The 22,117-nt window shown below is 38.3% G+C and overlaps 1 protein-coding gene across 1 annotated transcript; it reads left to right on the top strand.

Moving 5' to 3' along the window:
* Positions 1–84: 84 nt before the first annotated feature.
* LOC311267119 (macrophage mannose receptor 1-like) lies at positions 85–16,788 on the top strand (the record flags this gene model as incomplete). The annotated part of the gene is given in 32 exon segments (XM_084369987.1): positions 85–103; positions 106–228; positions 1,157–1,513; positions 1,858–2,028; positions 2,344–2,499; positions 3,569–3,679; positions 4,864–5,001; positions 5,104–5,280; positions 6,217–6,371; positions 6,537–6,650; positions 6,850–6,965; positions 7,130–7,278; positions 7,367–7,566; positions 7,937–8,052; positions 8,723–8,798; positions 8,901–9,054; positions 9,553–9,591; positions 10,000–10,163; positions 10,256–10,317; positions 11,164–11,264; positions 11,377–11,519; positions 12,128–12,233; positions 12,905–13,032; positions 13,204–13,248; positions 13,353–13,455; positions 13,819–14,051; positions 14,320–14,485; positions 14,681–14,845; positions 14,935–15,051; positions 15,161–15,316; positions 15,933–15,962; positions 16,150–16,788. Coding segments are annotated over 32 exon segments (4,338 nt in total). The 3' UTR covers positions 16,398–16,788.
* Between the last annotated feature and the right edge of the window lie 5,329 nt (positions 16,789–22,117).

Below are 22,117 nucleotides of genomic sequence, written 5' to 3'. Positions count from 1 at the left end.
ACATGACACTTTCTCAATGAAAAGGAAAAAAAAAAAGAAAAAAAAGACAGACAGTGTCAGAGGTATTAAGATTCCTTCCTTTTCATGTTCATGCTCATAAGTCCTCTGCTTGCAATGCATGGACAATGTCTGCTGCTCTGAGACTTATCAGAAGAATGCTGAGCCCAAGGATAACGCTAGCAGCCTTTGTGCTCTTCATCCCAACATCTCAGTGTTTAACATCAAATGGTACAGTATGCACTCAAGCTCTTTTATGTGACATATTGTTTACATTAGACCTGTGTTCCAGGTAAGTTTGTGTGATGTCAGGATCAGCCATTCCCTTTTGTTGTTTATTTGTGGTATTGGAAATCATTTATGAACCTAACGGCTTCACTACAGGATGAAAGCCAAAACTGCTGTTTAAGATGATTGACACCATTTTGTAAATTGTGATTGTGATTATAGGTTGGTGTTTCGATGTCACAAACTGAATGACAGATGCTTTGAATTTGGGCTAAACAAAGAACTGAAACAACTACAGCAACAGTTCCTTGTATTTCAAGGATGCTCTGTGTGTGTCTGAGTGCAACCTTTAATGAAAGCATATTGAATTTTATTTGTATTTATTATTTTCATATTTTGTCTTACCTACTCCTTTGCACATTTAATTCAGATTAACTCTGTTTTTAATTTAATTTTATTTGTATTATTTATTTGCCTTAAACACAGTAGTGTGCAGTATCTTTCCTTTGTGGGTGAATTTGAATCTGGTGTGTGAATTTATTTATTCATAACTTACCTACCTTCCTTTGTTTTTCTTCCTCATTTGTGTGTGCATACTTTGCTTTTCAATTCACTCTTATTATCTTTGTTACCTGCTTTTGTAGCTATATATTACTCTGTTTGCTATTGTTGAGGTTGCTGCATTCATTTTGTTAAGGAAACAATACAAAGCATGATTTATTTTTTTTTTTTTAAAAAGGAGGATGCTCTGAGTGCATCAACAGTCTGTTAAATTAAACAGGAAACAATCTTCTGAAGAAGTTGTAAAGTTGGTGCTATTAATTTCAAACAAAGTTGTTTTAAATGCTGCACTTCAGAAAAACCCCATGCATGTGCAAAAATATAATTTTGTGCAACAGATTTTTACTGAACTTTTTACATCCCTCTGCAGATTCTCCATTCTCACTCACCAACAAGGCCACTGGTGTCTGTTTAGTGAAAAGATCCACCCGCTGTGTTGACGTGCGCTGGACGACCGGCGATCGCCTTTTAGTTCCTACAACCAAAAAGTGCCTGGGAGTGCAGGGGAAAAGTGTGAGCAGTGAAGTAACCCAGTATGACTGTGACGACAAGAGTGAACTCCAAAAGTGGGAATGCAAGAACGAAACACTGCTCGCCCTCAAAGGCACAGACCTCTATATTGAAGTAAAACAAGACCAAACAATTGCTCTCTCCAGAACTGTCGGACCGAATAACCAACTCACGATCACAGGGACGTCCAGCGGTGCTTGCTCGAGAACATACAGAGGTACAGTATGATAACTTCTGAAGTGCACAGATGCTGGGGACCTTGGGTGTTGTTTGGCTACTGTTGGTGCTTCTGCTGACGGTCAGGTTGTGAATAGAAGGCTTGTGATTTTTGCTGAGAATGATCAAACACTTGATCACAAAACCTATTGATTCTTAGTGTCAGGTGACGTAGGATTAAGAAAAATGATGCATCAATGTTCTCCTTGAGAGAAGATATAAAAAACAAATGATCTTGGTCTGCCCTCAAAACCGTCTAAACAAGACATCTTTGCAGAATAAGTTATTTGCAACAATTCAGTTTAGGATGACCTATTTTGATTAAACTCTTTTTTTCTCTTTCAGAACTTTACACCATTGAAGGAAATGCATTTGGCAAGATCTGCATGTTTCCCTTCCTCTACAAAGACCGGTGGTATGGAGATTGCACTCAGTTTGACTCATCAGCAAGGCGTTTTTGGTGTGCGGTTGAAACAAAATATGACCATGAACAGTGGGGATACTGCCCCTCAACCTGTGAGTACGGCATTTGCATTTTCAGGCAGTTTAATTTGGTTTCATTAGATAGACACTAACATTAATAATATAGCCTTTTCATAATGTTTTCTTTCATGTTTGATACATTCTCTCATATTAAGAATGCCATTGATGGACTCTGGTGTTTGAGACACTAGATTGTATCACAAGTTGTTGTCCTGACACAGACCTACCTCTGGTTTAGTCAGCAATAGAAAGCATGCAAAGTGAGAGGGAAATTTAGGTTGCATTGCTAAATCAAAATGTATGAATGACTGAAGGATTTATTTTCTATGTTTCTGAATTGATGCACAGCCAACGAACACTGGTCAAAAAACCTTGTAACTGGAGCATTTTACCAGCTCAACACACAGTCAGTCCTGATGTGGGATCAGGCTGCAACCAGCTGCAAACAGCAAGGAGCCTCCCTGCTCAGTGTCAGCGATCCCAACGAGCAGGCTTTTCTCTCAGGTAAGGTGCCACCTGGTGGATGTTTGCTGGTACCAAAAAATTGCTTATATAACATAGCTGAAAATGTCAAATGTTGTTTGAGCAAACTTTTACTGATGAAATCTCATGTAAATTCAACAGACCATTAAATTATCATCTTATTGTTATACTTATTATACATGATCATATATATTCATAATTGCTCTTTAATGCATCCATTCCCTGGAAGAAGAAATAGGTTTAAAATGCAATCTAAATGTATCTTTATTAATTACTCATGAAATACTGGGGGAAAAAAAACATTTGCTTTATTTGAAGGTTTAACTTGTTCTCAGTGCAGTTTTCCATGTTTCAAACATTTTCTATATATGAAACAATGCATGTTGCTGCACTGACAGAAAAAATATGTGTCGATGACTTCTAGAAAATTCCTGATTTTAAGATATTTGCATTTGAAATAACTGAAATAACATTATTCAACTGGATAACAGAGGGTAAAAACCAGGAAATCATCTATAAAATGACTTAATGATTGATCGGGCTACAACATGAGAGCTTCCAAGAGTGGGTGCTTCCTTTAAACTATAAGGTCAAAGTTATTTCAGAACAAAGAGCCCCAGAACCTTAAGATCAACCAACTGTTTCCGTTATGGAGTCCCAGGATCATTGTGACACTTGAGAGATTGTGCAATCCACTTTTTTCCAGGAGTGAAATAAATCCTCTGCTACGCTTTGGGCTACAAATCTGAAGGTCTCACCGGGGCCTAACACGTCCTGCCAATTAGCCACAATTAATTTAGTATAACTTCATCACATACTATTAGATACACTGATACACACATTTGTTGATTGTGATAAATTCACCTACATAAGATATCCGCGATATTGCCTGATCAAACACACATCAGGCGCAGTATTACTATCTGTGTTTTGATTTAATTCTTTGTGCTTGTTTCACTTCTTTCTGTCTTTTTGTAGTATTTTGTTATGAAGCAATGAAAAAGAGGAACAATGTGCAAAAGAGGAACAATTTCTTTACTCGGTTCTTTTTCATTTTGGTCCTTCTCCACACACACAAACACACACACAGCACACTTGGGATCAGGGAAACACAAACTGTGGATCGGGCTGATCCTGGACCCAGAACATGGCTGGCAGTGGTCTGATGCAAAGCCCTTCCGTTATCTGAGATGGACTGCAGGTAAGTCCAACAGCTTTACGTAACTTCATTGTGTAACTAGTCTTCAAGGGTGGTAATAGATGTAAAAATAAGGCCTGTTCTTAACTAAGAAATCCACTAACAGTGCTGCCTAATGCTCTGGGATGGCTGCTAATGCAACAAAGGCTAAAACGACACATTTTAATCCTCAAAGCAGCGATAATCCACAGAAAGACAGACAAGGATAGCGACTAGCTGTTGAACACAGTGGATCATTTAGCAACTAAAAAGCCAGATATTTCTCCCAGGTGTAAAAGGAGCACAGAAACAGAGACACAAGTTAATGCAGGTTTACAACTTTTTAATAGGACATCTTCTTTCACCCTGTCAATCATAATAAATATTTCTTTCCATGTAATTCTAACTTTTATCTCCTGATTAGATCCTATCCACTATCAGTTTCATCTATTACGTATCATGAAACATCACGTTATATCTAACTATTTGATTAACTGATCAAGAAAACAAGGTTGTCTTAGTCAGTTTCTATCGTTAAATAAGAGTATAAATGTCATATTTTATTCATATTTGAAATTAGAGATGTTCCATTCCATTATTTCCTCCCCGATACCTAAACTTTGCATATCAGCCGATATCAAGTACTGATCCAATAACACTGGCTACTAGTTGTGTACAGATGAGCAGGCTGCTGCTGGGAAGTATAAAGCCCTGTTTCTAATAAATAAATTAAGTGGTGTTGGATCAGTGCAAAGACTTGCGTGCTGGCCAATACCCGATACAACACTTGAGGCATATCTGATGCTGGTATCAGTATCGGAACAAACCTATTTGAAACTGCAAGTCCATGTTATTTGTGATTTTGCATCACTGAAGCATTTAATAGTTATAACTGATGTCAAGACCCCTTGCACGAACACTATGTTTGTGGATCCCCAGTAGTAAAGAAGGAATTTCAAGTAGTGCTGGGAAATGTATTGATATTATATTGTTGTCATGATATGAGAGATACATACATTATCTTAGATGTTGGATATTGTTTTATTATGATATGGCGTAAGTTTTTTCTTTTTTTTTTGTAGTTTTAAAGGGTGCATTACAGTGTGTGATGTAATTGAATTAAGTGAATATACCTAAAAATATCGCAATAACATTTTAAGCTATATTTTCCAGCACTAATCTCACATTAAACCATCATCTTGTTTTAGGACATCCACTTCCTAATCCGGGACACAACTGTGCGTTTCTCGACTCTGCTGGGCAGCACTTGTGGCAAAGTTCATCCTGTGCCAAGAAACTGGGCTACATCTGCTACAAAGACGGCGCTCCGCCAACACACCCACAAAGTACAGGAAAATACTCTACTCTACTACTGTATTGTTTCCTAATGTGACACATTCACTGTGCAATATCAGTCATTAAATCTACTTTATCTTTGTTTTCATCAGTTGAGCAAGGATTCTGTTCAACCCCTTGGATTCCCTACAACGGCCACTGCTTCCACCTTCAACGTTCTCCTCAAACCTGGTCTAATGCTCAGAGAGAGTGCCGCAAAGAGGGAGGGGACCTGGTCAGCGTCCGCAATGTGGAGGACCATAGCTTTGTCATCTCTCAACTCGGATACGGTAAGTAAAGAAACATGCAGGTTTGTTTTCAATGTGAGGATCCAAAGATCTCAAAGTATCTACAAAGGATGGAGGAAACCTGTATATAACATTACTGACTCAAACATATCTTCACAGTTTATCCATGCACGTATATGACCACGATCATTTTTTGCTGACCTCAGTAACTAGCACGGTTTGCACTCTCATTTTAAGAATGGAGGGCAGCACCAAAACGTTTTTATCACATTTTGTCATTTTTTTAGTTGTATTGTTTATTTAATTCACAGTTCAAGTTTTATTTATTTAAGATAATTTGCAATTTTTTCATATTCCAATCCCAATGTCTGAATATCAAGAATATGTTCATTGCTTTTTGAAAGGTCGTAGTTGCATTATTATGCCTTTATATTGTCATAATATCAGTGGCATAAAATGCTCTTAAATGTTCAACAGTATTGTGTAATGTCCAATCACAAATTGCTATCGTGACAGGTCTAGACACATATGTCTGACTTAAATAAACATTAAATTATTTTTAAAAAATATGACTGTAAGTCTTAGAAAGGCAGTAATGTTTTAGGAGCAATTAGCCTTTAAAGAATGAGGCTGCTTACTGACTTTGTAATTATGTTCAAAGCATCCAAAATATGAATACATTTGAAAACGAGATATTAATTAGTTGATTAATGTTTTCTGAATACTTAGGGGCCTGCAGAAGACAGTAAATATAAAGGAAAGACAATAAAATACACTTCTTCTAAAGGAATAAAAACATTAGCCAGTCCACTACCAAAAAATGTTTCTCCATAATGGCTATAGTATTATTAACACAATACTTGCTGACAGATTTATTGACAAACAACTGTCCATGATACCAATGTTTAGATGGAACCAATAACTATGTTATGTTAACTGTGTGACATGAGGCATACTCTTTACTGTCCATGCCTGCAGCGTCCACTGATGAACTCTGGATTGGACTGAACGACATTAGGACAGAGGGACTGTTTGACTGGAGCGACCACGCGGCTGTCACCTTCACCAGCTGGGAGTTTGGGAAACCATCTGTCTCCACTGATGCAGACGACTGTGTTATAATCACGGGAGAGGTGAGAGGCACCATGCGGATATGATAGCGCACATACAGTGTACCCTTCTTATAACCAGTGGTGGAATAAGCTCAGAAAATCTGTAGTCGAGTACGAGCACAAATTTCCATCCTGTGCATTCAATCTACAAGTATGCAAGTGTTTACCATTGTTTCTTTCCTGCAGAAAGGGAACTGGGCGGATCGCTCATGTGATGAGAGCCACGGCTTTATCTGTATGAAGCAGAGCGCCACTGAAAGCACCGGAGACGAAGTAGAGGTGGATCTCGGCTGCAAAGTTGTGAGTGAAGTTTACATGTAATCTGTGGCAAACGTATGTCGCCTTCCAAGCACTGTAGATTTAACAGAAACAGATAAAATCTTAGTTTCATAAATATTTGCTGTTGAATTGCAGATAAATGTCTTTTATGAACAAAATGCATATGTAGCATTTTAAAATCATAACTCCTCATTTGTAATCAGTGCTGTGTTTCCTGCAGGGCTGGAAAAAGCACGGCTCCTACTGCTACTTTGTAGGGACACAGACAAAGACGTTCGATGAAGCCAAAGATGACTGTGAGGCTTCAGGCTCCTACTTAGCTGATGTTTCAAATGGGTAAGAACATTTCATGTTTTTATTATTATGATTATTATTATTATTACTATTATTATTATTATTATTGTTATTGATGTTAACACTTCAGCAGCTGTGCGTGGATGTATTATACAGTATAGTTTAATGAGACAAATCATCTTTGAACTTTGTATAAATATTTCCAGGGTGGACAATGCATTCCTTGTCAGCTTGGTTGGGCTGCGTCCAGAGAAATACTTCTGGCTGGGCCTCTCAAACCAGAAAAACATTGATGAATATGTGTGGACCAAGGGAAACACAGTGAAGTTTACTCACTGGAACGCTGGAATGCCAGGTATGGAGAAGTGCAATTTAGCCTTTCAATTAGGGGGCATAAACTCCACTGTTCACACTTGGCTATTTTTTCCCCTCAACAACTCAAGGTTATGGACAGGGATGTGTTGCCATGACAACTGGGATTTTGGCCGGGCTCTGGGATCTGCTGCCCTGCACCAATAGGTCGAAATACATCTGCAAACACCTGGTTGAGGGGGCAGTTCCCACCGTACCTGTACCCACTCAATCTCCTCCTAAGTGTGAGGAGGGTTGGACTCGAGTGGGAACAAGAAACTACTGCGCTAAGGTACAACCAGAGCTCAGCGTAACACAATTAAACATTAAACATCAATTTCAAGCTAATATTGGTATGTTCCTGCTCAGCACCAGATGAGAGACAAAGACAGTGACTAGCTAATAAACACAGGTCAGCCTTTAGTAGCTAAAAAGCCAGATTTTTCCATCAAGGGTTGGTTAGGACCATAAACAGAACTAAAGCAAAGTAATTGATGGACTTGTTGCCAGAAACATGACTCAAAATTAATTATATTAAAACTGAATGTGTAAATAAGCAACTATTTGCTAAGGAGTAGATGTTTTGAAAATGACATTATTTATCTTTTTATTCATTTTGCCCATATTTATATATTTTAATCACTTCTTGTGTTGTGTTCAAGTTCTTTACAGGGCCTCGATCAGCTGAAAAGACCTGGTTTGAGGCCAGGGATTACTGCAGGGCTATCGGAGGAGACCTGCTCAGCATCCACAGTGCTGCAGAGCTTCTTGTGGCTCGGTAAGAGCTGTTAAATATAATTTTAACTCACTTGCAGCGCTAGACACCTGTACAAATACATAGTTCTTGCAGCATACATGCCGGCACCATCAAATATATATTGTTGGATCCAACTGTGTGTATGAGGATTGTAAAACACAAAAGTGTATTACAGCAAGACAAGTCTATATTAATAAGCTCAAACTTGAAACGTCAAACAGTTGTTGTAAAAATACCCAAATCTTTTTAAAGAAGAACATGAAATGTAAATGACAGTTGTGAGGGCAGAGAAGTCTAAGTGTATCAATAGCATAGCTGTCATAGCTACATAAAAAGCTTTTAAATCGAAAGTCAAATCAAACTGTGTATTTGGCTGCTCCAAAATATTCTCCTCTTACTATGCATTTCTCTTTCAAGTTGTTTCCATTTGGGCCATGTTTGTGGTGTTTTTGAACCTCTCATTTTACCACCACTTAGTATCTTGCCATAACAAATCTAGTCTAGATGGTGCCCATGTGCAGAAAAGTTCAGTTGATGTTTTAGATGCTTTGGTTGCAGCTGAAAACAAAGGGTGAGTCGTGCACAGCAGAGCAATGGGACAAAGCAGCATCAGATAATTGCAAAAGCTTTTTGTTTAAGCTTTCTAAATTCAGCTTGGGCAGATGACTTTATCATATTATTTTGTATTCAGTCGACACGGGAGAGCCTGGATTGGACTTCGAGCTCCTGACACCAGCACTGGTTATACATGGAGTGATGGATCCCCAGTAAGTTAACTGTGTTCTACTTTTTACAACTAATTTGACCACAGATCATTCAATCGTGTTTTGTTTTATACTGTATTTTCTTTCTTTTTTTTCTGTTCACAGCTAAACTTCCAGCACTGGCAGGAGGGAGAGCCAAACAATCATAATAACGACGAATCCTGTGCTGAATTCAGAATTCATAACTGGGACGAGTCTGGGTCTTGGAACGATATGAACTGTGAGAGTTACAATGACTGGCTGTGTCAGATCCGTGCAGGTACAGTTAAAAATGTGAACTGCTCTTGTGAAGAGAAATTATATATATTCATCCAAGAAAAACAGTAAAGAACTTAAAGAATTGTACAAGAGCCTAATGCCTATAGTCTTTCAATTTTAGGGTGACTTATGACTGTATATTACAAGTCATTTGCTTGACACTGTTATTCATAGTTTCATGTCCCTTGTGTCATTGTATATTTAAATGGCTTTTAACATCTTGCCAGAGGACTACAGTTGGAAATTAGCCTCTGGCTAACACTGGCACTTTTACGGTTACGTTCATTAATGTGCACTGTCCTCTTTAAATAAAGGTACAAAAAAAATAGTAACTATTTTGAGTGGTCAAAAATTGCCCAAATGCTGCCTATGTTACTGATGCTTCTGATTTACATTGTCCCACAATACGCCATTAGACTCAAATTACATTACAGAGTGGGAAGAAGGGTAAACTTGTAATCTGTCAACAACAAATTGACACTCATTTGTGGCCTTACAGGAGTGACTCCAAGGCCACCTCCAAACAATACTGCTGTGGGTAAGTTGACATTGTGTAAACACACACATGGGGTGACAAAAACAAAAAATGCAATCTATTGGGAAACTAGTAAAAGCTGTTGAGAGTACTAGCCTGAGATTGGGTATTAGCTAATGAGCAGGTATCAAAGTGATCACTACAGTCTTAAGATTGACTGATCAATTTTGGCACGTTTGTCTAAACCTGAATTGACCAAATCTAAGTGAAATATTACCATAAAAATCCATTAAAAGGGTCATTACAGCTTTTAAAAATGAAGTAAAGTTGAATCATAAATCTCAGGCAACACACAGAGTGACAGTAAGGTGATTAAGGGAGATTTCTGGGTGTAAATATGTTGTCTAACCTTTCATTAGACTGACAGCTGTTAAAATGACTTTTGCCGCAATGTTTCTAAAACTTTTGCAGACACTGAGACCACACCAGATGGTTGGCTTGTGTGGAAAGGGAGTCACTATTATATCTGCAGAAACACAATGTTCAAGGACGATGCTCGTCAATTCTGTCAGCAGAGACACGGTGACTTGGTGTCTATCAGCAGTAAAGAGGAAAATATCTTCCTATGGAAACAGGTTGGTATATTAATTTGGCAGATACTGAAAAACGGTACTAACAAAGTAGTTCCTAAAGCCTAAAGTTTAGATTTGTGTGTGTGTGTTTGCAGGTTTCGAGGAGCTATGGATCTTATTATATAGGATTGTCGGTGGATCTTGACGGGTCATATTGGTGAGTATCAAATAATGCAATTGATGATAACTGGTTAGAAATAACTTTGTTAAATGACACCATCATGTACATGCAAGCAAAATAGCCTTAACAAATGTATCTCAGTATTTAAAAGCCACCCAGTGTGTGCTTTGTCCTAACTGGGTTAGGCTGACTCAGGGGCTGTGTGCTTTGTGCTAACGTTCGCCATGGAAGGAAGCTGTTGCTGCCACTGTGGCTCTGTTCTTTGGTTCAGGGGTTGTGTGCTTTGTGCTACTGGGTTAGCAACTGAATGACAATCTGTCACTGGTGCCCTCGCTCACTAATTTCTTGGCAGGGCTGTGTAATATGAGTGCAGTGCATCGTTGTCATCGCTAACCATATTGAACTAGCATTACCTCATGTTTCACATGTAAGAAAACACCCAACATTACTATAATGAACGTAAACAACAAATATGGCTACTTTAGTATTTACCACTTTCAAGAAGGGAAATTTTAGCGGCATTTTGTCTTCCGTCTTTGTACAACTAGCTCGCCAATAGCTTCAGCAATACATCTGCTTAGTGCTGTGGAAGAGTGCTTCAGTGCTTCAGTCATGCGCAATGACTAGACAGGTGCGTGAAGGCAGGCAGATACATTGGTAGGCAGACAGGTGGACAAATGAGATGAGTGGATGAGCTTAGTAGAGGATTGCAACATTTAGTTTTGTACTCGTCAGGTTAGATTTTTCACCCCTAAACTTTGGTTGCCCTTTGTTTATTTCCTTTTCAAAACACCAACAGGGTGGATAACAAGGTCTAATGTCAAGTGATTATTGGTTACATGATTACACATTACAATTCAACTTAACTCTATGTACTTTAAGGTGGATGGACGGTACTCCCATGGGGTTACAAAGATGGGATGAAAATCAACCCAATACTGATAGCGTTGACTCGAACTGTGTTATGATGAATTATTATATGGGTGAGTAATCTAAACCAATTAAACAAAGTGTTAACCCTAGATTAGATGCTCTGGATAAGACAATTATGCTGCTGGTGAGATGTTTCTCATTGTACCTCCGCTGTACATTCAGGTTACTGGCAAACTTGTAACTGCGGCCAAGAGCACCAGTTCATTTGCAAACGAAGAAACTCAGCACCTGTCAACACCACTCTTGCCCCCAAAGTTTCTACTAAAGGTGGCTGCCCTCTCAAGTGGGAAAAATTTGACTCAAAGGTAAGAAATCACCATTAACCTTCAAACCTTAAAGAGCTTACGTTTAGAGCTTCGGTACAAAACCTTCTCTACCTCTTCTGAAATGTCAGATTGTGATCTTTAAAAATTACAATATGCCACACCACCTATCCTGTTTTACATATTAAATGTCCTAATTTATAAAGGCTTTGCAACTATCGGTGTATTACCGAATAAAAGGAAGTCTTGGCACAGTTTAATTTGAATCTAGAATATGCAGAAATGGCATTAAGGAAAAAACAAATGATGGATCAAAGCTTCTGGATTTCACAGGAAATCCTACTTATATATAGGGCCAATTACCGAAGGTTTGACTAATTATAATAATACCTTAATAATACATATTGTATATAGTCAAGGTAAAAATAAATAGCATTGATGCAACATTAACATAATTCCTCACACAATGTAATTTCTGTCTTGTAAAAATAGATATAGGAAGCAATGATTTTAGGGCTACAAGAGGGATGAAGTTTATAAATGCTGAGTTTGGTAAAGAAATAAGCACTCAGATGTTTTTAAGACCAGATCAAAGAAAGCCAATGTTTGTTTAAACAGTGAAAACTCACCATTTTATTTATTTTCCCTAGTGTTACAGTATCGTTACTAACCGAGCGGCCACCTGGGAAGAGGCAAGGGGTCAGTGCATTAGCATAGGAGGCAATTTAGTCTCGATTACCACAAGGCGTGTACAAGGTTTGTTGGACTGTTTTATTATATACATATATATATATATATTAGAATGATCAGAATTGTGTGTACATAGTAAAGAGAGGCTGTAAATGTTTGTTTCTGACCCCGAATAACAGACGTTGTTGATGAGATGTTGTGTGAAACTAATATAAATATAACCTAATCAAAATGTTGCAAAATGATCAACGTACTTTAAAGTGATAGTTCGGGTCTTTTGATGTGGGGTTGTATGAGGTACTTATACCTAGTCAGTGTGTTACCTGCAATGGATGACTGTCAGCTCTTCAACTGGGTGGAGAAGCAGCTTGTAGCACCGGCAGGAAGCAGAGCATTGTACTGCTGTAAACCGTACCAGCAGCAAGAGGTATTTTAGCCACCTTAAATAACTCCCACCTAAGAATATATATATATATCTGTTTAAGCGTATGCTATGTTTTGAACATTTTTCGCGCTTTACGTTGCCGTCAAACAGCCTTTTGCTTTGGCACTACATTCCGCTTGTGCATAAGAATATGGACGTTGGACATTTAGAGAACTGACGGTAATGTATGGCAATACATGGACTAGGGATGGGTACCTTATGCAACCCCACATCAAAAGACCATCCCTTTAAATTAGATATTTGTAAATATGATTTTGGAAAACTACTTAATTTCTACCTTTGAAATTTACAGCATTTCTGATCATCAAAATGGCTAAACTGGGAGCTAAAGACCTGTGGATTGGTTTAAATGCTTTAAAACAAGATGGATTTTACTGGACTGATGGAAACGCAAGGCGATACACCAACTGGGGCTATTCTGTAAGTACACAACTGTAATGTGAAGAAAATTAAATAGAAATCCTGTTTTTTGATGGTCTCCAGTGGATTGCTGCAGTGATGTGAAAGTGTACTCCACTGAGCTCTTGGCTTGGTGTTGAGCTGCTGTTAAATACAATTAAAAACATTTCAAACTGTCATTCTGCTCTTTAGAATTTCCGACGTCGTGCGGGGACCTTTTATAAAAGATGGAGTGAGGTAACATTTCCAACATTGATTTTAAGATCATTTAAAACCAGTAAGTAATTGTTTTAAGTTGTGAGTATTTTAAAATTCTTACCACTTCCAATGCCCTTCACCAGGAAGACTGTGTCATGATGACCAGCAGTCCTACCCTTGGCGCCGGTAAATGGTTAGTTAAATCCTGCAATGACTCCTATGGATTCATCTGTAATCGAGATCTTGGTAAGTTCTTCCTTTTGCTCTTTTAGAAATTCTCCAGGGCTTTTAAGAATAGCAAGGGCCACAGGCCGACGGCCAAATGTCAGCCTGGTGTGTGTCAGGATCTTAACATTAAAGTCCCAAATTACAATCGCTGTCCAGCATCATTCTGTCCAAACATCAGTGTGCATTGCTCTCCATGCATTAGAGTGTTCTTTGTGTACAAAACATGGTTTGGAAAATTGTTCGCAGTAATATGAAGACATAACTTGTATAAATAAATAAATAAATAAATATGTTTGTTTTTTTAAAATAAGGTTAAATTGTACTAGATCAACCTGCAGTTCCTGTGACAGTAATGTCTGTTATAATGAAATCTCTCAACAGACCCAAATATCCAGCCTCCAGCAGAGACACTCATTCCTACCATCTATGAAGCAGTGGGAAATGACAGCATCAAGGCTGTAACTAAAAATCTGACGTGGGAGGACGCTAAGAAAGAGTGTGAACGTGACAAAGCCAACCTGGCGAGTCTGAGAAATGACTGGGCACAGGCCTATGTCGAGATGCTCGCTATGAATCTCAAAGCTCCTGTTTGGATTGGACTGAACAAAGAGAAGGTACTGTACAGGACTGAAAATGACTGTACTGCATCACAAAAACTCTTAAGGGCTTGTTCCAGGAAAATGTAATAATCCTTTATTAATGTTTAAGTCAGATACTATACAATTCTATGACACAAATCATAGCAGTGTCAGGTAGCTGTCCATCTATTCTTATATGATACCAGATGTGTTTAATCTATTTAGCAAAGTAACACATTTTAAAAAGCCATTGCATGCTGATTTAAGAAATATATTTAATCATTTGATCCATTCTTGCTTTCAGACTGGCGGTTATTTTAGGTATGTTGATGGCTGGCACATGAACTTTGCCGGCTGGGCTGAAGGTGAACCAAGCAGAGGCAAACCTTGTGTGTACGTGGATGTTGATGGAAAATGGTGGACTGCTTTTTGCAATCAGACCATAAACAGTGTTTGCATGCAGACCACAGGTATGATTGCTGACAGGCAATTTAACTGAATACAGTACATCATGTCACGGGTCCAACTAGTTACCAACTATGACTATAAGAAAGAATTAGACTATTAAAGGACAAAAAAAAATCTTAAGTCTAACTGTATTGTATGTCACTGTGAGACATTTTGTAATTATGTTATTCCGTCATCGCTGTCTCTGTCACTCACAGAGGTGCCACCAACAGAGTCAAGCAGCTTCCCAGGAGTTTGCCCTGAAGAGACGAAAGAGGAGTATCACTCGAGTTATACCTGGATGCCATATAAGGCTCATTGCTATTTGTTTGTCACAGATGAAATTGAATGGGCAGATGCAGCTAGTAGCTGTGCAAGGCACGGTAAGAGACGCTAAGCTAAGAGCAAATTGGATTCCTAGTAATGTGTGTTTTATGCATTCTTAAAATGGATTCTTTTCTTTGTTGCGAAGGTGGAATTCTGGCCAGTATTCAAGATCCTGATGAGCAAAAATTCATTCAATCCCATGTGGAAATATTTCAAGATAGCGTAAGCGATTTCTGGATCGGCCTGTATAAATCTCATAAAGGTATTTTCTTTTCATACGCATCTCAACGTCACAAATACAGCTACATGACGATATTAAACGCTCATTTGGCAGTGAAAAAGTATTACACAGATTTTCTGTTCTGCCGCAGGGACATGGCAGTGGTTGGATAAAACAGTCATGGACTACACCAACTGGGCTCTAGAGGAGCCTGAGAATGACTATGGAGAGATCAGCACCTCAGATGGGACTTGGAAGTCCGGTCGCAGATGGCACGACAGAGGATACATCTGTAAAACAGCCAAAGGTAAGGTGATCATATCCATTAGTAACACTAAATATATGGTCTTTTCACATGTAGCTTGTTGAAGAATTCCTCTGGAGTAAGACATACTCAGGACTTAAAGAAAAGAAAAAAACTAAACTTATTTTCTCAACCCCTGTGACTTTATTATAAAAACTGCAAAACAGATTCACTTTTCTCTCTCGAATTACAACCATAACAGTTTGTTTTGTGTTGTACGGTGGCCCTGAGAGCTCACAGCACTGCAACTTAAGATCAACACATGCAAAAAGACAAAACACAAGCAAATTAAGAAAACATCTTCATCAATTTGACAACACATGCGCAGCATTTAGAAAACGCGCCGCAAAGACCACAATGCAACACATTCGAAAAAAGCGATGCAAATAGACTGCAAATTTTTGTTGGTTTGTGTTTCAGTGAGTAAAACACATTTTCAGTTCACAAATGAAAAAAAAAAGAGTAACTAGAAATTTATGGGTAGATTTGGGAGTGACAGGGTGAGAGCCTTCACTACAGGGAAGCTGGATGGAGGGGTGGTGGAGGAGTTGGAGCCACACATTTATATTCTGTAAAAGAAAATAGTTATCTAAGCAGTTTCCCTTTCTTTTCCCAACAGTGATTATCAACAAATCAGAATCAGATCCTGGTAAGTTACACTTCTGTATCTCGTAAAGTTGTGTATTATTTGAATTATTTAGTAATAATATATAATGCAGCATTGACAACTATATTAAACTTTTGAAATGTAATTATTAGTAAAAAGAAACGGCACTGCAATCATTTACATTTTATTGTTTTGAGTGACCAACATCTTCTTTCTGAATTTTCTGCAGGGTCTCATGAAAGTCAGACTTCTGGCAAACGTGCCCACACAGCTTTGATAGTTGTGCTGATCGTTACTATCGTTTCCGCCCTGATGGTTGTCGCATTCTTCCTCTACAAGAAGTCCGCTCCGCCCTTACCCACATTTGACAATCCACTCTACTTCGACAGTGAACGATCCCAGCCCGACGTGGTGGATACCAATAAACTGATTGAGAATGCAGAGGTAGAAAACCCCGAGCCAATCATAACTCTGTGATTGATAAAGCAGCAGAATCTAGGGGGACATATACTATACTGTACTGTATCCCAGACCGATGTATTACACTTTGATGCTTCATTAGTGTTTTTGCTTTGTTCTTTTTTTTTTACTATGTAGAATATATATTCAATTATTTAACAATATGTCGCTAAGTACGAGTTTCAATGATGTTGGCAGTGTCTGACCTCATGGAACAGAACAATTTAGGCTCTAGGATGTCTCAATGGGAATGATTTATATTTGATTTTTTATCTATGATTCAATGTATATAATTGTTACATGTTGTGCTTATGCTCACTAGATGCTGTTAATTGCTTGTAAAGTGTATATAATCTCTCTGCTTGTCACTGTTTACATTTCAACATTAAACTTGGCACTAAACAATAAATGTTTATTGAATGAGTTCTATCTTTTGAAACAAAATCAAGGTATTCATTTGCTTCCCATCATACAATAATTTCTAACTACTGTAGCTGAGGAATTCTACTTTTGGTACTTTTTCAATCAAGGAAATCACTTAAGTGTGAATACAGCTTTTAATTTGTGTACACATAGGTCACAATTAAAACATTTGTAATAAAAATGATGTTGAGATAAAGGTAGGTGACTTTGTTAAAAACACACAGAAAAAGGTTAAATGTTACATCAGGATAAAAATGTTTAATGGTTTAAAGGTACATTATAAAAATAGTTAAAAAAAAATATTTCATGGATGATTAAAAGGGTACGATGTACATTTAAAAAGATGTAGAGGCATTGTAATAAAAATTGTGTTTTATTTTGAAGAGTTCATGGCTGTAAACGGAAGTGGTATTTGTGAGCAAGAGTAATTCTGATCGTTCATTGGTTGAGGTGGTTGATGGACAGGTGGGCAGTAACAGGAAGTACGAGTCTGAGCTAAGTTTTGTAGCTTGTCGGATAACAAATAGCTACTGGGAAAACGACTGTGAAGAGTCTTTTGCAGAAAGTGTGTAGTTGATGTCTCAGACTTTCTACTTGTGAGTCCGTGTCAAGATACTCATGCTTCATGATTTCGTGAGCAGCTAAAGATATTTCTACTCGAAGTGTGTCCTACAGTTGTTCACCTGTGTGCATTAGCTTCACGTATTTGTTAGCTCATTAGCATACCGAGTGTATGTTGTTAGCATTCATTAGCAAAGTGAATGGACTCTTAGCCGCTGTTTAGCTTACCCAGCTAACGGCAAATGTTTAAGTTAATCGTTTCTGCAGTGGAAACCCTGAAGATTTATCAGAGACGGCTTTGACACCACAGTATCAACTTAAAGCTCAGTGTTCACCGCACCTCACTGGAGAAGACGACGCTGTCGACAGATACCTGTGTGCCATCTTGTTCATCACCAGGGACTGAGACTGGTACACCTGCAGACTGGACCTTCCCTGAATAAATGAGGGATTTACTGACCTACATTTCATATCACGGTCATTGAGTGAGTTTAAGCTCTTTAGAGTAAATAAGCTGTTAGTAAATTTATTAAACTGTTACAACATTAACCTTTAGCTGTTTGTGCAATAACAGCAGAGGGAAAACCTAAAGAAAAAACATGACCATTAACAATAAAAGCAATTTAATCAAAATAAAAGAATGAAAGAAAGAAACATGACAGTCATGTTTCATAACCTGCTAACATAAAATATATATCTAAGGGGGGGTTTAATGTAAGGGGGGAAGGTGGGTTCTCAGAGATTCGATTGGTGGTCACCAGTGCCTGTTACAAATACAAGAAATCTATCAGGTGCAGGTTATCAGGGAATCAGATAAGTCAAGGGGAGTGCAGACATCAAGCAGTGACAGGAAGTGCGGACACAAACCAATTTGCAGCAATAAAAACATGAAACACAACAAAACAAACTCATGCAAATAAAACACAGCAACAATATAAAATACCTAAAACTCCCCTGGAGGAACATAGATGCGTTTCATCTTATTTAGGACATGAGCAGTCTTGCACTTCAGCCTCTTGTAGTCAAAATGGGTACTACACTGTAGAAACAAACACTTAAGACTTAATTTCCACTTCCACTTAGTTTCACACATACAGAACAACACTCTGTTACTTAAATGAAAAAAAAAAATAATAATTTGAACTTAGAAAATGGAAAAAACTAAATTCTCACTTGCCACTCAGGGCCTCCTTAGTTATCACACTAGTAGCTATTCATAAAAAACAACATTCTTGTTAAAACAAAACAACTTTATGATTACATTGAAACTGTAGAACCTATTTAAATTGTGATTTTAGCTATTATAATAAAAGTAAACTTTGCTTCTTTGGCACTTTTCTAAACAAATGCCAACAGTAGATAAAAACAACACAGACGAAGAACAGCAGCGGGATAAAATAAAGTATGGTAAGAGTAAAAGGATAAAACCCAGTAACTTATGTAAGAATTCATTAATGCCTTTCTATAAAAGATGGTTTTACAAAGAGATTTAATAGATCCTAATGATGTAACCGGCTGCCTGATATCAATAGGCAGAGAGTTCCACAGTATGATGGCTCCTCCGAGAGGCGAGATTCTGAAACAATCATGTTGATCTGCATGTGCTGATCTTAGAGAACACCCAGGCACAACCAGGGGGTTAGTAAATCTTTAATGTAATCTGCGGCAAACTTTGGCCCTATACTATAGAGCAAGTTTGACATGGCCATGTGTTACCACCAGTACAGCGACAGTAGTTTCTTCTTCAGGCTCTGTGTGCGTTCACATAAAAACGGGAGTTTGGTGCGTCATTTGACAAAATGCAAAGAAAAAGCTACTACTTCAGGGAAAGAAACACTGTTGCTGCAAACAAGACAGGATTGCTGGTAGAAAATGACTAACTGTGTATATATGTAATATTTATTTTACCATTTAGTGTACTCTCAATTCCTACTGTTTATTTCTAACATGACAACTTAAACTTGAAACTGTCTGTGTGTGTGTGTGTGTGTGTGTGTGTATGTTTGGATATTTCCATCACACCGTGCCATGTTACAATACAGATATTTTACAGAAATGGATGTTTTGTAAATCAGAATAATGAATTTAAGTGATAAGGTGGTATGATGGCAGCAAAACCGGCGTTTGCAGCGGCCTCTCCCGACAGTGTAGTGCCTTTGTCGAGTTCTATGTCCAAGTCTGTCTGAGTGGAGCAAAGTCGTTTATTCTCATTCCTCTTCTGCGAGCGTTTGTGTGTGTGCGAGTGAGTTTATATGTTTGTGTATGCTGGACAGACACACTGTTTCATGAAATGACATTTCCTCATGGAATGATAATGATAATCGTCACCTAACAGAGAATAAAGTTACATCTTCACCGGACTGTCAGCTGAACTTTGACTAAACAGCAATTTCTTTTAAAAGCACTGTAACACACTGCTGCTAATAGTTTTGTTTTAATGTTACCGTTTTTAGATATGTTTTTTAGTTAGGAATATGTTATACATTTATTGGTGCCTCACTGCTATGGGCTGGGAGGAACAGCATTTTGTTTTTTGTAAGAAATGACAGTAAATTGAATCTGGAACGATGAGCCATGAATAAACAAATATTTTATTGAAACAAATAAAGATTTACAATTGTGTGGTGAAGTGGGATTACTGGTCGATTTTTTTTCATTTCTGTGTTGAACGTTCTTGTACATGAACGTTAACAGACACGGGGGTGTGATAATAAAAGCCTAGACTATTTGTAGTTATAAGATTTTTTTGCATTTTTTAATCTCCATTTTTGACACGAATACTACAATAAGGTGAGGCATGCACATTGTTCACTTGGGATGTCGGGCACAGATATTTGTGCCAGATTTTGCTGACACAGGCAGAGGCAACTTGTTCATCTGTCTTTAGCTTCCTTCCTTAATACAGCTTAATCTCAATGTTTCCCAATTGCTTGTGGGCGATGAAGCCGTACATGCTCTCATAACACTTTTGTTGACGGTTGGACTGTCGCTACCAGTCATCATTTAACAGACATACTGAGGCCACTTCCTCTTCATGAGGATTATCAGGGCATTATTCATACATCAGGTCAGCAGGTCAAACACATTCCTGTAAACTCTGAAGGCACAACACAGACTATACAGTAAATTTCTTACACAACAGAAATCATTGTCATGGACGGAGTACTACTCAGCAGTCGTGGGGTGGTCAAGTTAGTATGTCAACATCATGTGTTTCAGCCTGTACTCTTTCAGCTAAGGTTTATTCATACTCTCAATCAATCTGCCTGACCGCACCGACACCAACTGCATGGTAGTCAGGGTGTCTACAGATATAAACAAGTTAAATAAAGACTTTTTAAGACCTTGCTGACTCAGTAGCACAAAGCATACAGCCTCTGAGCCAAGCTGACCCATTCTTGGAAACATTTGAGGAGATGTAAGTACACAACTCAACATGTAGATGTTACACATAAAGTCTGGTTGTTTTTGTTTTTGACATTTCAATGCAGAAATCTTACATAGTATATCTTTAAAATATAGGCATAAAATAAGGGTTGAGGTGGTGGTCATGCCGACCCACATAGCCTAGGGTCTGTCTGTCAGGACGTTCAGGATCCAGTAGGGTGGTGCTGAGCCCTAGGTTTCAGAGCTCAATGACAAGCTTGGAGGGTACTGGTAATGATATTGTTTCTCTGGTCCAGGTGGGACAGGGCAGTATGGAGGACTAGGGCGATGGTATCATCATAGCTATGGCTACAGGTGTCATCCACCAAGGATCTAATGCGTATAAGTTGTTCTCTATCTTACTGTATGATAAGGCTCACTTTGGTAATGTGCATGCTGCAAAAATTACAACATAAGTTACAGACCTCCCGACCACACTGTTCAACATTTACGTTGATTATCTGCATGAACTAAGGAATCTGCAACTTTTCAAGACAAGACGTTCATAGTGTTTTTGTAAGTTAGTCATCGTTTACAGTCACTACATGAAAACGTGCAAGCTATCGAAACGGACAGCATTAGATTATCTCCTGGCTTTATTACGGTTATAAACTGTGGTCAAATAATGCCCCAATGAACACCACATAACAACAAATCAACTCAAGTAAAACCACCCAGTGTAAGCTGGGCCAATATTTATCCGTGTCTGGGCTCTGTTCTATCACTTTCTCTTTTTGTTTTCTTCGCCTCCTCAGACAATACCTTCTTGGCTTTTTTAGCTGGCTCGGCCATGGCTAAATCCACTGATGAATAAAATTTGACGTATGCCGTAAAGCAGGTTGCACTAGACGCCTTTACGTCAGATAGGTTCCGACCCGCTCTGAGAAGTTACACAGTGCGGTTTCTGCCGGCGCGACCCCCCGCAGGCTGCAGAGACGTCACCATTCATCCTATTAATCGTTTTTCTACCACTTAACTGAGTTTAGAAACATTATTTTAAGGTCGAAAACTACCTAGTGTTGCTTTAAAAAAAAAAAAAAAACTAAGTCAAGAAACTTGTGACACAGCAACCCCATGTGTTAAGGTTGGCTTGGGGCATCAGGGCGTTTAGCTCTCCTGGTTTGTTTGTCTGCTCTGACTGAATGCTTTGTTTTTGACTGTGAGCCTGCAGTTCATTAAAAAAAAAATATATATTTTTTTTACCATATCCTGTACTGGGTGCTCTGTGTTCAATTCTTGTGAAGTTCCCTTTTGCTTACAAAGACAAAAGAATATATATCAGTAACCGTCAGCATTATGATGGCTACCTCTGTGTAAATGTTGCACAA

The sequence above is a fragment of the Pagrus pagrus genome (assembly GCF_965226575.1).
Source record: "Pagrus pagrus genome assembly, chromosome: 12".
NCBI lineage: Eukaryota > Metazoa > Chordata > Actinopteri > Spariformes > Sparidae > Pagrus > Pagrus pagrus.
The sequence above is the reverse complement of the archived record's forward strand: the minus strand, read 5'-3'. Positions and strand labels throughout refer to the sequence as shown.